Source organism: Bombyx mandarina, chromosome 05, assembly GCF_030267445.1.
Source record: "Bombyx mandarina strain Sakado chromosome 05, ASM3026744v2".
NCBI lineage: Eukaryota > Metazoa > Arthropoda > Insecta > Lepidoptera > Bombycidae > Bombyx > Bombyx mandarina.
Window position 1 is genome coordinate 1725032 of NC_143212.1, and position 12316 is coordinate 1737347.

The 12316-nt window shown below is 37.7% G+C and overlaps 1 protein-coding gene across 7 annotated transcripts in view; it reads left to right on the forward strand.

The window, feature by feature from the left end:
* The window catches only part of LOC114242131 (uncharacterized), a 172461-nt gene that overhangs the window by 143456 nt on the left and 16689 nt on the right, over positions 1–12316 (forward strand). For all 7 annotated transcript variants that reach the window (XR_016323063.1, XM_089727247.1, XM_089727246.1 and 4 more), the window contains one exon: positions 11745–11796. Coding sequence is in view for 6 of the 7 variants with exons in the window: in XM_089727247.1 (XP_089583373.1) it covers positions 11745–11796 (52 nt within the window). In the remaining variant the exon portion in view is untranslated. The remainder of the gene's footprint in view (positions 1–11744; positions 11797–12316) is intronic.

Genomic DNA, 12316 nt, shown 5'->3' on the forward strand with positions numbered 1-12316 from the left:
AGTGGCTATGATATCATTGCCTGTAAGTAGAAGGAGTGGCCCAAGGGATTTGTTTATTGTTGGATCTACTAGGAGTGCCCGCGAATGGAAATGCCAGCTTGGTCTTAGCTAAACATCACAACTCCGGATAACAGACGGTACCGCGTTGTTTGATTACTTTCGCCTTTGTCTGGTCCTGCCAATTGGGTAATATGATTTGGCAATGTGAGACAAAGTAATCCATTATGGTCCGAATGTGTTGTTACCCTGTACCAGTCTAAAGCAAGAGCAACGAATGGCGAGACTTTGCCCAAGGACATTTATACCTTGTAAAATTATTAATGAAAATGAATCCTTGAAGTTAGTTTTTGTTGTTATTTCGAAAACTCACAACGTATTTCGTATTAAAATTAGCCACGAAACTTGGATCATAAGACGAACCTACCATTAAAATTCGTGTTCCAGTGTAAAATTGCTCAAAAATAATGTAGATTTATTAAATAATAAATTCTCTAAATAGTAGTCAAATTATGAAAGTACAATAGCCGGCTAAAGCTTGTCTCTGTAGAGCTTCGTATGTGGCCAATATAAATTAAGTTTGTAGAAAGAGCGCTCCCAATTCCCCCATTAATTGTTGCGCATAACAATACGAAAGTGAAAGACATCCGGACCACCAGTAATCCTTCCTTCCATTAATAATACCAAAGTATATTATATTTATATTATAAGAATTTTCTTGTAATATAAAATAGCCGCTTAGAGCATTTGTACAATATATCAGTGTAAAAATGATACCTGTTTTGTTTTAGAGCACAGATAGGCCGTATGGTGCCTGGTATATACTTGTGCATGCTGATTAGTTTACGTACAGTATTATATAAAACCATGACACTGACTAATTAAATACAATATATTTTGTAGTAGGTACTCTGTTTTGTGTCCCATCAGTCGTCAGGGTCGTAGAACAAGCACATGGTGCACAGGTGGTGGGTGGTATGGTGGTATCTATCCGTGTGGACCTTCATTAATTACGCAAAAATATAATTTTTGATATAGATATTGATTTCTATTATACGATTTTATTCTGTCACCGTGGAAATCAATCGTGAACATTTATTAAGTACGTATTTCATTAGAAAAATTGGTACGTGTGGAATTCGAACACTGGCACAATTGCATCGCTTGATACGAATATGCCGGGCGTCTTATCCTTTAGACCACGACAAATGGTGGTGCAATTATTATTATATAGTTTTCCACGTCGGTAGTAAAAAATAAGTAATACTCCCACCTGCGTATTTAGAAATACTAGTGGTTCCCCAGTAGTCGAAAAATTCGACTATAATTAATTGAAATTATAACTTTGAACATTATTACGGTTCTATTGTCAAAGACTACGTAATAATAATAATATATTTCTATAATCACAGACTTCGCACACAATATAGACAAATAATATTAAAGACAAACAATATTAATCTTTTCTCAATTTAACCACAAACTTAAAGCGATAACAAAAGTTGGACAATAAACAAAGAGTATATATCATCATCATCATCATCAACAGCCCACAGTCGTCCACTGCTGGACATAGGCCTCTCCCAATCTACACCACTGAGCCCGGTCTGCTGCTTTCCTCATCCACTTCTTGCCGGCCACCGTGCGGAGGTAATCGCACCATCTAGCCAGGGGGCGTCCCACGTTACGTCTTCCGCTGCGCGATCTCCACTCTCTCTCGAGAGTATATATGTGTTGCATAAAATACATGGTAGTGTAATGTTCATAATTATTAAAAATATTAACATTTTGCTCTCCTTCTCTATAAGTGTGGGAAATTTCATACTCCTCCGCCGCGGAATTTCCGTAAAAAAAGGGTACAAAGTTTTTACTTGACGGGTTAATTTAAAGATTTACTGAACAAAACATAGCGTAATTAATACACACATTTTGTGGAGACAGATTTAGTTGACGTTATGATGTAACGTACATTGTTGTATAAACAAACATAACGCTATCTCTGTTTCATCGTCGTAATTGCAATTGTTCTTTGTTATTTTTATAATTAAAGTGTTCATTAAAATAAAAGCGAGAAGGTCACCGCTATCATTGTGTCGCTGGATGTTAAATAAGTCAAGTTTAATTGTACCTAATAGCGTCACACCATTAACAACACTACCACCATACTGTGTACCACATCCTGTTTTCGTGTACTTCTGGTTTTAATGTACAAAATTTTTATAGTCATTTGTTTGAAGCTCTAATAAAATTTAACTAGGAATACAATGCACCACTGATATGACTGAATACAATAACCACTTACCATCAGATGGTACTTATGCCCGTCTACCTACAAATGCAAAAAAAATGTAAGAATGCGGATGTACCTTATATTGTATGGAAACTGTAGATTGATCCCTTGTAATTTAAAGGAAATGGTCCATTGTAATTTGTCACAGAAGTCGTTGCACGATTGTCGGTTCCTATAGTTTCTAATCCGTGGAGTTTTTTTTTTGTTCAGTTTTATTCTTTGCGAACAACATAAACTATGAATAGTGTGTCACTATAACTCGTTCTCATCCAACGTGAACACGGTAAACTCAAATGTAACATTCAAGCGAAATTGTTTTTGAAATGAACAGGCGCGTTGCGAAAATCTCTTAAGTGATCCTCATGTAACCGTTTCATAATTTATACATATATATGTTTTGTAACATATCGTACAAAAATAATTCTTACTAAATCCAACTCTGGTTTATCCATACACTAAGTACTGGGCATATTGCTGATGCTTTCAAATTATCTGATCTTGTATAGTTTGTTTCGTGTCTGTTTATCCGATCACTGTTGCAAGATTTTAACATTATCACAAGCAATCTGTAGCGATAGCTATCTGTCAATTGTTGAACAATAAATTTTATGCACACAAGAAAAACACAATACCTTCTATACGTACAAAGCTATCGCAAAATTGAGAAGGACATGCACAAGTCATTGTTACAGACATTAACAACGGAGAATATAATTTTTTGTTACTCAAAATATTATAATCAAAATAAAATAATAAAATATCTCGTTGTTTCTATGTAAATGTGAAAATTTTATATTTACGAATAGTACATGTTTAAACATTTAAAAAAAAGGGAAATCCAAATGTTTAATTATCGTTACAACCGGACATGGTATGTTTTAATCAGTTTACTCAAACTGGTTGATGGCTTGTGTTTGTGTAGAAACTTAGGCGACCTTTCATTGTTGTACCAGCTCTACTCATTGACAACAGACAGAGATATCATGAGCCTTATTTTAGACTAATCTCAAAAATCAATAGAAACCGAGCGGGAAACAACTGACTGGAATAAATTTTTAATATCTTTTTTTTTTTTAAATATGGAAGCTGTGCATATTCTGTTAGAATGCTAAACCTCTGTAGAATATTGTATAGACTTTATTTTAGCCTTGAGAGGCTATATCAGCGTTATCCTAGCGAGTAGGTGAGCTCCCGGGGCTCAAACCGGAAGTGTTGCTAACAACACTGGCACTAGCAAAAACAAACCTACCAAACTAGCAAAAAAAACCCACAAAATTTATAAATTTCCGTAAATATTAGAGGTAGGACGTACAGTATTGTAAACCGGCACAGGTATGTACCACCATCCTGCCCATTGTGGCTGCGATGCAGTCATGCGTTCCAGCTTGAAAGGTGCGCATACAATTGAGATTTCAACGTCATGCTTTTAAGTGGTTGCCGATATTCTGGCTGCAATCCCGATCTTTAGTAACCACTTAATACCAGATGGGCTGTGAGCTCGTTCAACCAAGTATGCAATAAAAAAATGCAATGGATACTTTCTAAAATTTCTGAAAAAATATATTTAGAAACTAAAATTTGTATTAACGAATTTCACATGATATAAAACTGCATCTTAAATAGTTGCCGCCGTGAACGCAAGTCAACTCATTGCTGTTTACTTGCGGATGTTCGCTTATGCTAAACAGATATCTGGTCAAATTTCTCCGTACATTTTCTAATTTCATTAACTATTCAATAATCGTGTAAAACCCGATAAGCTCCGATAAATGTCACAATTACAGATTATCTATAAATAAATGTTAATAGTAAATATTATGTAACTTTATTATCAAAATTAAATCAATAAAAACGTAATTTGTCTAATAGTTCAGTTTTAAACAGTATCTCAAAATTAGAGTAATTTAATGATTTACATGTTTTCAGTGCTCTAAAGTGTCCTCAAAGTAAACAAAAAAGGTATACAAGTATTACAAGTATTTGTATTCGTAAGCATCTAATCAAATTACTCTTGTGCTATTGATTCATGACACTTGTCTAGCCGTTGCCCTGTTCAGTTATTTTTGGAGGGCTTTCGTGTTTATATAGAACCGTTTGACATTTATTTCTGAACAACTGCCATAATAATTTAAACAATGAATCGTTTACTTAAAATGGCGGCTTCCTTCGTGCCTCTCGTTTTGTAAAGCTTTATTGATCGCAAAACTGCAGTGACTAAATGTAGCCGACCTTGAACCTACACTCCGTATAATTTAGCCGTGGTCCGTAATGACTTTAGTTTTGAGGTGTGGTGGTCACTGATATCATTCTAGCTTTGAGGCAGAGCGGGTGTGTCGCAAAAGCGTTGCCGCGTTGCCTTGGTTTTCTGAAGCGCCATCGTAGCCCGTAGTAGGTAGAGTCGTGCGCGCGCCACTTGCTCAAATCCCCTCCTCTACCCTCTCCACCTCTCCACAAGCCACAACCGGCCCGGTCCCAGTTTGCCGCAACGCGTCGGTTCGGTTGCTCGCGTGCCAACTCGTCCATTTTTTTTTTTACATAACAATATTATTATAAAACACGCACAATACTGTTACGGGCACAAAACAATCAAAACGGCTCCATTAAATCCCATAACCGGGACGCGAAAGTCCCGTACCGTGAAACCCGTAGAAGAAGTGGGAACGATGCAAACGAAACTGATGAATGGAAGCTACACGTCCATCATGAACAAGCAAGATCTACTCAGAGAGGTCGTCGTCAAGTACATAGACTACTTCTACCCGCTGTAAGTACCGCTACTCATTCACGGTTCAATGTGTTGTCGGTCGACTGGCGCATTGCAGCCTTTGGGTCGTTCGTTGTGTGTCCATTCGTCGATGGTGACGATGTGAAGGTTTACGCTGTGGACGTATAATTACCGAATCGTTAAGTCGGTGAAGGTTCCGCAGCAACGTGGCCGGCTGATAGGCTGCCGTTTGTAGCTGACGTCAGCGCCGCCTATTGAACTCTGTTGTCACCAAAGTCTGGCTGCTGTATCGATCCGTTGCACTAAGGACCGTTTGAAAGGTCTAGGTTATTGCGAATTTGAACCTTAACGTTTACCTCACTCGGTGTCTTTGAACCCAGGACAATGGCTTTGCTCTCATCTCATATATGATACCTTTCAACAATGAGTCACACTGAACCTTCCTTTTAAACAGGATCTTATGAAGACTTAAACATATTTTGTTTTTTTATCGTTAAGTTTGTAAGTAATTAATATTCAAAATCGTTATTCGCCATTCACAATTGAGTCGTTCAGATTCGTATTATTACATTAAATCGTAGGGAAAGCACGGTAGCGTGACACATTCGCGTGTCAAAGACCACTTCTATTCCATTTCCCTCAGTGTCCTACTATCTTTTTGTATTCAATATATTTTATTGTTCATGTCCTACTATGTATTGTACTATGACACATGCAGCGTGGACACGAAGCTCACAACGTGTTAAAAACCTTGATTTGGTCTAATTTACTATTTCTTGTCGTATTATACATATTATGTTTTTTTTAATTGACGAACATATAATTTTTGCCAGAGCTTATCATAAAACTGAAACTATTTCCAATCAGATTAGATGTTATGAACCACTGATGAACGAACGAAGTCTTAGTAAGAAGGAAAAAGGGCATGATTATAAGAATCGTAAAAGTGTATTTATTATTATAGGGCACCTATTTATTGAACATCTTAACCCCATATTGTGAATTATATATTATTTTATATATATTAACACAGAGTTTTTTACTGGTGGTAGGACCTCTTGTGAGTCCGCGCGGTTGGGTACCACCACCCTGCTTATTTCTGCCGTGAAGCAGTAATGCGTTTCGGTTTGAAGGGTGGGGCAACCGTTGTAACTAACTTGAGACCTTAGAACTTATATCTCAAGGTGGGTGGCGCATTTACGTTGTGGATGTCTATGGGCTCCAGTAACCACTTAACACCAGGTGGGCTGTGAGCTCGTCCACACATCGACGCAAAAAAAAAATTGAGCATACACTTATTACATTAAATTGGTTTTGTTTGTGTTATAAAGTCTGGTGTTGTTTTGTCACAAGTAATAAAATAGAATCTGAAGCGTAATACGTTGATTTATTTTAATTTCCATTAACACCGTTTGTAGGTCCATGTTTGTTTACGGTTTATATGGTTTCAAATTGTCTCTCTGTTCCATTAAAAACAGCGCGACATCGTTTAGAAGCGGATATGAGAATGTTTGAATGTCACACAGTCTAGAAACGTCGACATGTAAACGTACATGTCGCATTTTGATTAATGGAAAGGAACTGTGCAAGTTATGAAACGTTGCCGCGAGATGTAACTCCATCGGTTCGATGGCGCCGTTTATTTCGCAACCGCGAGCCGCCGATTTCCCTTCAATGACCTTGTGCATTAGCACTCCGCTGTACGATAACAATGCACGGCCGATTTATGCCGATAATCTACTAGTAATATTTTGCGGTATAAACAATAATAATTTTTTTTTATTGCTTATATGGGTGGACGATCTCACAGCCCACCTGGTGTTAAGTGGATACTGGAGCCCATAGACATCTACAACGTAAGTGCGCCACCCACCTTGAGATATAAGTTCTGAGATCTCAGTATAGTTACAACGGCTGCCCCACCCTTCAAACCGAAACTGCTTCACGGCAGAAATAGGCAGGGTAGTGGTACCTATCCGCGCGGACTCTCAAGAGGTCCTCAGTAAAAAACTAATGACTCTTTTTCAATTGATTTAATCGATGCTTGATGATGATAAAACGCACCTTCAAAATTTATTGCCGATGTAAGCACATTCCGTTTATTCGTTTGAATAATGCTTCATTTGAACATAAACAGTTGAGCTTTGTTACTTTCACTCCGTGTTTACACTTTGAATTCCGAATGAATTCTACAACTAATACACAATAAAATTTGTTATTTTTCACTGAGCGATGACTAATTCATTACATTTTCATGCGCTACGAATAATGTCTTCAGCGACCTTTGTTGCCTAATCTGCAATTGCTTTTATTAACGTCATCGCGCATGCAATTGTTCGACCGGTGATTAACGTTTCGTATATATATTTTTTTACTTTATCGTATCAAAGCCTTTGTTGTTTTGCCCCTTGCTTGACTTGTACGTGATGAAAGACAGGTTTCACATTAAATGTCAACGGACAGTGAAGCTTACTTTAGTAATGCATATAATCTTTATCTTTCTTACATTTTCACATTGTACTTTATCAACACATATGTTAACTTGTAATCTAAAAGCAATAAATACACAGCTTTGTTTGTCGAAGATCATCGAAAGTTGAATAAATAATTTTTTTAATATTTTATTAGTTACTACCTGACCCGGCAGACTTCGTAGTGCCTCAATCGATAATTATAAGACCTAAACTTTTGTATAAAATAAACTTAAAACAAACAAAAGAAATCCGTCCGACGGGGGGGGGGGGACGGGACACACATCAAAGGAAAAATAAAATTGTTATTTTTATTTAATTCCGAGCATTTTCATATTTGTCTACCTTTTAAACCTTCTCTGGACTTCCACAAATAATTCAAGATCAAAATTAGCCAAATCGGTCCAGCCGTTCTCGAGTTTTAGGGCAATGCGTGAGCGAGCAGACCCGTTCTAAATAGCGAATAACAAAAGAGCTCCAGACGTTATAAAAAAGTTTTGTTCTTCATAATGAAAACTTGAAGACGATGCCTTTGTGCCTGAGAATAAAAATTAAATCGTACGTGAAAGATGTTATTGCACTCGGATGTTCGTTTTCAGCAAAATCTACACAAACACGCACGTGCGTTACCACAAAACCTTTATCTTTGTTTTTTTCCCACAGTATATACTTCAGTCTTAACAATTTCTCCGAACATTCTCATTTGAACTGATATGTTATCCCTGCAATACTCTACGTTAACAGGTATTCCTTCTGTATAGGTTTCAATAGTTTTGAACTTGATTCTTGAACACTTAAATTTTACTTAATAAAGCCGTATGCTTTATTTTGTTACTTAGTTGGGTGAACGAGCTCATGGCCCACATCTGGTGTTAAGTGGTTACCGGAGCCATCAGATATCACAACGTGAATGCGGCTACCCAGTTTGAGACATGAGGTTGAAATCTTAATTGTATCGTATAACGGCTGTCCCATGAATAAATCGGACGCATGACTACTTTGAGATTGAAATTGGCAGGTTGGGCTACCTGTGTGGTTCTAAAAACGGCTTACCACCATGATTTTTTTTTATCACAATGGTATGAAGGCGTATAAATGAGCATTATTTGAACTTTTTTGTTTTTAGTAATCACTGTTGAGAGAAATATTTTTTTATTTAATTAAACAGTCCCTCCAGTTACAGTGTTTATATTTGTCAAATCCCAAAGCGCAGGGAAAGTAAACATTTAATATGTCCGTGTGATATGTACATACATACATACATACATACGTACATAGGTACATAACGTTATTATAAAACAAGGTGCGTGAACTTTAAATCATTCGAACAGCGTGAATGTATAATTAGTAAATTATGTTTAGTCGTTTATTTTACTGAGAAACGGTTGTCACCTATAAGACTTTCTCTTGTACTCGAATTTCGCCGCCTCCATGTATTATTATAACTTTTTTTTTTTATTGCTAGATGAGTGGACGAGCTCACAGCCCACCTGGTGTTAGTGGTTACTGAAGCCATAGACATTTACGACGTAAATGCGCCACCCACCTTGACCATAGAAACTAGTACAAGCCTAAAATTTACTGTCTGAATACCTTATTATTAAATTATACTAGCTGCATTTATAAATTTGTTTACTTGTGGCCAGACTGTGTGTGTGTGCACTGGTACCTTGATCATCTTGATCTATATCTGTCACGAAGCAGTCATGCGTTTCGGTTTGAAGGGTAGGACATGACCCTGTCATATTGTGTACATATAATATTAATCTAAGTTAATTACAAAGTAGCAATTATTACAGTATTACAAAGTTTACTGGTGGTAGGACCTCTAGTAAGTCCGCACGGGTAGGTTCCACCACCGTGCCTATTTCTGCCGTGAAGCCAGTAATGCGTTTCGGTTTGAAGGGTGGTTAGCCGTTGTACTGAACATGAGACCTTAGAACTCATATCTCAAGGTAGGTGGCGGCGTTTACGTTGTAGAAGTTTATGGGCTCCGGTAACCACTTAACACAAGGTGGGCCATGAACTCGTCCACCCAACTAAGCAATAAAAAAAAATTCCGACTTCGCCGTCGAGTATGACCGATGCTAACAGGGTTGGTAATGTTCGTATCATCTGAGCCTGTCCAATGTCCACTACTAAATATAGGCCTCTCCGATTAATGTCCAGTGCGGCTGGTCCGTTGCCACCTGCATCCAACGTGACCCAGCGATTCTCACTAGGTCGTCTGTCCATCTGGTAAGTGGCCTTCCACATATGGGCTCTTGTAACTCGGCATAATAGCAGGTGTGTCAGTCGGTCTTGGCAAAAAATATTAGCTTAAATGTCGAGAATTTGCTAATGTTACTACGAGTATACCATATTAAAATGGAGCGAATACCACTAACGAGATTATCTAAATTGATTTTTTTTTCATCAATGAATATCTGCTGTACATATTGACAGAAAGTCAAAGTTTAATGTGCCGGCGATTGTTACGGAACTATAGTGCGCATTGCACTCATACTCAAACGCTTTTTCGACTTAATATTGCGCAATCGATCCGCGAAATATTTGAACATGTTTGAGGCGTGAGTTTTCCTACCTAAGCTAATGGTCTAGAGAGACCACGTGAGCTTCATCGGGCCAGTAGGTGAGTTCACGGAGCTCAAACCTGATGATGTTGCTAACACGAACCCTAGCAAGAGCCGTGCTTCGCAGAATCTACCACCGGATCGGAAACGCGACCCACTGAGAAGATCCGGCGAGAAACTCAGTGGGCTGTGTCTGAGGGTTAATTTACTCGCCAAGCCCTTCGGCACGCGACGGGTTCGACGAGAACGATGACCGGGGCTTGTAACGAGTTTCGTTTAGAGTTATTGTTTATGTGTCAACTCGAATTTGTCGCCTGTTTATACGGCTTTGCCTTCGCACGTTTATTTATATAACTGTATTTAAATAGTTGCACGCAACAGAGCTTAAACGCAGACTTGCGGTTAAGAGGCTCGCGGTCCTCGCTCATGTATAGAGCGCCGAACCGGTCGAAATCAATCCGTGGCGTGATCCTCAACGCTCCAATGGCCTCAGCTTCAGCTGTCGTGCTATTCACTACGCTGGTGCTTCTCGGAATACGTTCCTCACCCGCGAGAAAGTCAACTGAACGTTGTAACATGTACTGAACGATCCAACGAAATAAGTTTCGAAATAATCAAAATTTCGTTCTTGTACTTTTGAGTGTTTCACAATAAGAAAGTGTGTATTCAAATCCGGAGTGCAGTTATATGACTTTAACATAAGATAGACGCGTTGTATATAAAAATGTCATTCCTACCAACCAATAGATATTCAATTGTCTTTATAATCGTACCTATCAGTTTCCCAGAAGGAATATTTAAATAAAATCAAAACTTGATTGTGCAACGAATCGCTTAGCTATGAAATGATTTTGTATTAATTTAGTATTCTTTTTTCCACTCGGCGACTGTGAGTCTGAGCGAATCAACATTTCTGGGTCAAATAACCATATCGTCTTTGGATTAAGAAATTTTTTAACATAATAATACTAGAATGAAATCTATGAGAGAATCGATCTAGTTTTTTCAACCAGTCTGTGTAAGACTGCGTTATGGTTTTCTATTGTTTCTTGTTGTGATGTGTTAATTAAGCGATACTAATAATGTATTGATAGATTAATAATCCAGACGGTTTATTTGCCGTTGCTGTAATCATCCGCATTCGACGGAAGCTTCTCTATAAATTATGGTATTGTTACGAATCTGCTATTATTGTAAACAATCTGTGACAATGCATCGATGTATTGCGGCCTTATTATAATAAATTGTATCAATAAAAGCGCTATTCTGTGGAGCGCATTTTTTCTAGCCATGGATTTTTTTTAAAAGTATTTGGTATTTGCATTCGTATCGCATTCCAAAGTTGCGATAAACGTATTAACTTGGAATTTGCATGAACAAAAGACTTAGCGTACAATAAAATGTTTGTTCGAAATCGATAATCGACGGGTTTTTTCACGATATTTTACTCATAATAGAACCGCGATATCATAATCCAAAACCTATGTATCGTATTTCCATGATAATTGATCGTCGATCAAAATATTCATAATAGTGTTGGTTATTCGTAACGCCTACACCGTTTCCTATGTTAGAAACGTTGATCTGAATAATTATCGTTCCTATTAGCACCTCAGATATTTTTGAAATGAACCTCTTTTCACTAATTAGTACATTTGGCTAATAATTGAATTTTCTCTTTGTTACAGCGCATCAGGCACCAGCGCGGTGGCCATCGACAACAAGATCGAGCAAGCTATGGTAAGTTTATCACAGTTACTTGAATATATTTTATCCCCTTATTCGACAGTTATTTTTTTTTTATTGCTTAGATGGGTGGACGAGCTCACAGCCTACCTGGTGTTAAGTGGTTACTGGAGCCCATGGACATCTACAACGTAAATGCGCCACCCACCTTGAGATACGTTCTAAGATCTCAGTATAGTTACAACGGCTGCCCCACCCTTCAAACCGAAACGCATTACTGCTTCACGGCAGAAATAGGCAGGGCGGTGGTACCTACCTACCCGCGCGGACTCACAAGAGGTCCTACCACCAGTAAAAAATTGTTCACACACAGTCACTTATAAAAACTAAATTCCATTAAACATAAGCACGATGATAAAACGACCAGGATGTAAAGAAAAACACATAAAAATCCATACGTTGACAGGTATTTCATTCTGAGAAGACCACTCTTTAGGTAAATTTTAGGCGATTATATGTATAATAGGAACTTTCGAATTCTTTACTTTTTCTCGCTTAATTTGATACATATAAA